Genomic DNA, 5,948 nt, shown 5'->3' on the forward strand with positions numbered 1-5,948 from the left:
AAAAATTTCAAATTTACCTAGGTCAAACATTTTATCTTTGTTCCATTGGATCACCAAACGTGTATTTGCTTATAAATTTGGCCACTAGTCTTCAATTTGGCATAATGAGGTCACACAACTTCAACTTGCTTGCATATATGTTTCTTTTGTTCACTGTATCATCAGTTCAATTAATGTAATATGTTGATTTGTACGTTAAAATTAATGGATGATTCATGTATATGCTAACTTTACAGAATAATAAACACCATCAATTGTAAAAGCACTTTCAAAATAATGTGAGACTTTGAAAATGGATTGGATGCTATAAGCTCTTACTTAATAGTGAAGTAAGTTAAAATTGACTCTTGCTTAAAATTTCAAAATTCAATACTTTCTTTGTGAAGTTATTGTATCGTACTTTAAAATCTGGTAAGTAATGACATTGTATATTGGCCAGCTCTTGGCCGTCCGTAGTTATAATCCTGCTTCACAAGACGACATACACTTATCAATTGTTGATTGCTTTTTTAATCATATCAATTGAAAGTTCAATAATTTAGATTAGCGTTCATTTCATCTAAATAGTTATCTTCATGGAGTAGAAGACAAATAGATATTGTAATAAGTTCATGTGTCACTGAAGTAGCCTTAATGTGTCACTGAAGTCATCGTCACCACACCTTTTGTTATAGCATTACAGGTCATTTTATGATAAGCTTATAATAAATGTGAAGTCAAATGATATATTTAATTGAATCTACAAAATATAGCCACATAAAATGGTGTTTCAGCATCGCTGATGATAGATAGTACTATTCTTGATTTGTTATCAAATTAATAAATTTGATGATATGTCCAATGGCAAGAAGACTAACAATTTAATTCAAGACTCATTTATATGTTTTATACAAGTTAATTAAAATAACACGTCAAAGTGGTATGATACCAAAGTAGTATATGGAAGTCACCTTTTTTTTCAATTTATTAATGATATTCCATCAACCACTCGTACAAAATTATACGCCCGAAAAAATTGTAGGTTTATTAATGGATATACGGAAAGTGACTTGGCTTTGAAAATTTTGGGAAATGTTAGTGAAAGCTCATTAGTGACAGCTCACTAACACTATGGCGGGTTCTGGTGGTCAGTTTAGTGTGATATTAGTTAATGTCTCTTTGAGGTAAAATTACTAATTTTGCATAACTCTTTTGCGTTAATTAATGAAATGATTCCATCATTTTTAGATAAAAGTTATAAATGTACTGCGTCCAACTTTGAGGAGTTTCAACTGGGTCGATCACCTTATATTTGGTCCACTGGATCACCAAACTTGTATTTGCCTATAAATATGGCTGCTGGTCTTCAGTTTGGCACAGGGAGTCACACAACTTCGATTTAATTCTCACGAAGATTCTGAAGTACAAAATGCCTTTCATGTTTGCAATTTTTGCTTTGATATTTTTAGTATCAGCAGAAAAATCTACTTACATTGTCCACATGGATAAATCTTTCATGCCCAAGGTTTATTCTCACTACACACACTGGTATTCCTCCATAATTGATTCCCTAAGATCAATTAGTCCCACATCTTATGGCCAGCATCTGAACCCTCGAAACCTTGTTTATACTTATGACAGTGCATTTCACGGGTTCTGTGCTGTTTTGTCGAAACAAGAATTCCAAACTCTTAAGAAATCACCAGGGTTTGTCTCAGCTTATAATGATAGAGATGTTACCCTTGATACTACACATACTTTCGAATTCATGTCTCTGAATCCTGCCACAGGATTATGGCCTGCTTCTGAGTACGGCAAAGATGTCATTGTTGGGGTGATTGATACTGGAGTCTGGCCGGAACGTTTAAGCTACAATGACTATGGAATGGGGGATATTCCGGAAAGGTGGAAGGGTCTTTGTGAGGAAGGACAAGATTTTAATGCTTCATTGTGTAATAAAAAGCTTATTGGAGTCCGGTACTTCAACAAGGGACTTCTGGCTGCAAATCCTAATACAACAGTTAGCATGAACTCTGGAAGGGATACTAAGGGCCATGGCACACACACCTCGTCAACTGTTGCTGGAAATCATGTCGATGGCGCATCATTTTTTGGTTATGGCTTGGGAACAGCAAGAGGTATGGCCCCACGTGCTCATGTGGCAATGTATAAGGTCGTTTGGGACGAAGGGCGATATGCTTCTGATGTTCTTGCTGGTATGGACCAGGCTGTTGCTGATGGTGTTGACGTTATATCGATTTCAATGGGATTCAATATAGGTCCTCTGTATCAAGACCCTATTGCAATAGCCTCTTTTGGTGCAATGGAGAAAGGTATAATTGTTTCTGCTTCAGCTGGAAATGATCGAGTTATTGGAAGTTTACACAACGGAATTCCCTGGGTTTTGACAGTTGCAGCAGGCTCGATCGACAGGTTGTGTTCTGGAACATTGACTCTTGGAAATGGTATGTCCATTGAGGGTTGGACTACGTTCCCAGCACCTGCCATTGTCAAGGATGCATCTCTTATTTACAAAAAAACAATTTCTTCTTGTAATTCAACTAAGGGATTGTCTACTGTTGGATATGGGATAGTCATATGTGAAAATGGCTCATTCTATGAACAAGTTTCCTATGTCTCACAATCTAAAGCTATTGCGGGTATCTTCATCTCTGATGAGATATTTGAAGACAGTTATTTTAGCTTTCCAGGAGTTGTGATAAGATGCAAGGATGCTCCAGTTCTTATCGATTATCTCACAAAAGGTGCAAAGCCTGTTGCCAGCATCAGGTTCCAACAAACATTTTTTGGGGCAAAACCGGCCCCGATGGTGGCTTCGTATACTTCACGTGGCCCTGCATTAAGCAATCCTGGCGTCCTAAAACCGGATGTGATGGCACCAGGAACGCTAGTCCTAGCACCTTGGGTTCCAGATACTGAAACAGCATATATTGGTTCCAATATTGCTTTAACTAGTGATTATAAAATGGATTCTGGTACATCCATGGCATGCCCTCATGCTGCAGGCATCGCTGCACTTCTTAAAGGAGCGCACCCTGAATGGTCTCCAGCTGCCATTCGCTCCGCCATCATGACAACTGCAAGCCCATTTGATAACACACAGAATTACATCCGAGATTTGGGCCTAGACAGAAAAATCGCTACACCTCTAGCCATGGGAGCAGGACAAGTTAAACCAAATAGTGCCCTTGATCCCGGCCTCATATATGATGCCACGCCCCAAGATTACGTCAACTTACTCTGCTCGATGAATTTCACGCAACAACAAATCAAGACCCTCACAAGATCAAGCTACACTTGCTCAAATCCATCCTCCGACCTCAATTACCCATCCTTTATAGTCTTTTACACCAATGGGAAAACGACTAAGCTGGTTCAGAAATTCCAGAGGACCGTTACAAATGTCGGAGATGGAGTGGCAACGTACACGGTTAAGGTGACAGCACCAGAAGGTTCCATCGTTAGTATATATCCAACAGCATTGGTTTTTGGAGATAAATATCAGAAACTGAGCTATACCGTAACTATAAGTTACCAGGGGAACAGTTCAGGAGCAGTTACATTTGGTTCACTAATTTGGGTTGACGATAATGGAAAGCATGCTGTGAGGAGTCCTATTGTTGTGTCCCCTATGATTAAGACTAGGTCATCATTTATTTGATGTTACAATGTTGTGAAATTCCATTGAAACTTGAAACTGAACTCTTCTCTAAATAAAAGTGGTTAAATCATAGTAATGAAAACAATTCTATCACTACTGCCAACTTCAAATTTCGAAAGTGATCTCTTGGATGCAATTTTTCTTTGAAACAAGGAAAAATAAATATAAAAACATAGTACTGCAAAAGAAGAAAATATAAGCGTTCCCTGATCATTAGTTTATTCTGTTGGTGTTAGCTATCTGAGTTAAGGACACGACGTATCATTTGTCAATATTATAATTAGATCTCCTCCTCTTTGATATTACTCAAATTAAACACTATTAAAAACCTGAATATAAACAAAAAACAGCAAGTCCTTTTTTTTTTCTTCTCAAATTTTGTGACAAATAAAAAAATGCCATATTTATTTTTATTTTATTTTATGCTAAATAGTATAAGCAAAATAAATTCTATATATTTCAATAACAATTGAATTTCATCTTCAATACTTATATATAAAAAAATTCCAGTACAAGTTCTCCAATGTATTATTTCACAAAAGTTAAATTGACAATTTTTACTCTCTTCTAAACGTTATACAGATTAGCTATTCTCATCTAACAAGAATTAGTACTAAACCATCTTTTCATGTTGTTATCTCAATTTCATCTCATCTTATCTTGACACTAGAATAATGAGTGAGGTACCACTATTCATTAAGGGTTACCTTTCTTGAAATATATCACTCTTCTTTCGAGGGGAAAAAAAGAAACAAAACCTACTATTCTTGTTCATATCTTAAACTTGATATTTGGAGGGAATTTTTTATTTTTTATTTTTAGTAAACTTTAGAGAATGATTTGAACTTGTGAAATGAACAAAAAAATTGAGTTCGATGCAAATGAATAGAGAGAGTCACCACTGTAGGGAGAAAAATAAGTTAATTTTGTCATAATGAGGGCAAACGAAAAGTTATTTAACCTCCCCCCTTCCCCGTTTCATAATGTGAACATCTATTACTTTAATGCTCCTTATATGTAACGGTTATATATTTTTGATATATTGACATAAATTTGGTAGTTGTAACTGAATATGACTGTCCAAATAGTCCTAAACTCTTGTTGGATCGGAAAACTTTAATAGATGATGTTGAATGTGTATTGACAACCAACTACGCCCAGGCTCAGTTTATTCCCACAACTACACTACATTCCGACAACCAAATGACCCAAGACAAAACCAAGCTTCCACTTTCGGTTGCCAAAGAGATAACTCACTTAGAAGACCACAAAAAGGTAGGTAATAACTCAATGACAATCACCACAAATGGTAGAAATCGAAAAGAGGCAGAGAAGTAGAAGAAAATGTAGAGGCCGAAACTTACAGAGAGAAAGAGGGGCAGACGGTTATTCTTGCAAAGGGTAGAAGACCCAATATATTAAACCAAGTTAGCCCAAATAAGGTAAGTAACTTTGTTTTAAATACATATTTGTTGGATGAAAGATGGGTTTACTAACTTGGATTGACTAAGGCTTTTAAGAAGACAACACTAATAGGAAGAAGGAAGTGAAAAAAGGAAACTTGTATTTCTCAAATTCAAGACTTTACACACTTTTTGGCTTGTTACAAAATGGAGGGCACTACCCCTTTATATAGTGTTTACAAGAAGATTCTAGTTCACATATTTTCTAGAGACACCTAGACCACATATCAAGATATTTTCCTAGAATTCTCTAAATATTCTTTATAAAACTACATATCTTACTTAGATATTTATATAGATATTTCTAGTAGATATTTATATAGATTTTTCTAGATAATGCTTCTAGAAATGCTATGCATGTTGGGCCTTTTAATTGATTTGGGCCTATAAGCAAAATCCTTAAGCCCATATTATTTAGTCCAAAAATCAAGTTTACTACTCAACATCCCCCTTAAACTTGATTTTGATACTCCAAGTAGAGTTCTTAACTTGCGGAACACATCATGCTTGAGTGGCTTAGTGAGAATGTCGGCGATCTGCTCCTGGGAGGTTACATATTTCAGCTGCACTTCTTTCTTTGCAATGCTTTCTCTTATGAAGTGATATCTTGTATCAATGTGCTTACTTCTATCATGGAATACTGGGTTCTTTGCCAATGCCAATGCCGATTTGTTATCAACATGGATTTCGATTGGCTCTTCTTGTGATACTCCAAGCGTCTTCAACAAGTTTCTAAGCCAAATCGCATGGCAGACACTTGATGTAGCTGCAACATATTCAGCTTCACATGTAGATAGTGCTACGATCGATTGCTTCTTTGAGCC

The 5,948-nt window shown here is 36.1% G+C and overlaps 1 protein-coding gene across 1 annotated transcript; it reads left to right on the plus strand.

Moving 5' to 3' along the window:
• Window positions 1-1,372: 1,372 nt before the first annotated feature.
• Window positions 1,373-3,757, plus strand: LOC111394370 (subtilisin-like protease SBT1.9). Its single transcript, XM_023020152.1, has one exon. The coding sequence runs from the start codon at window positions 1,409-1,411 to the stop codon at window positions 3,659-3,661; it is 2,253 nt and encodes a 750-aa protein (XP_022875920.1). The 5' UTR covers window positions 1,373-1,408; the 3' UTR covers window positions 3,662-3,757.
• Window positions 3,758-5,948: the final 2,191 nt, after the last annotated feature.

Source organism: Olea europaea, chromosome 5, assembly GCF_002742605.1.
Source record: "Olea europaea var. sylvestris chromosome 5, O_europaea_v1, whole genome shotgun sequence".
NCBI lineage: Eukaryota > Viridiplantae > Streptophyta > Magnoliopsida > Lamiales > Oleaceae > Olea > Olea europaea.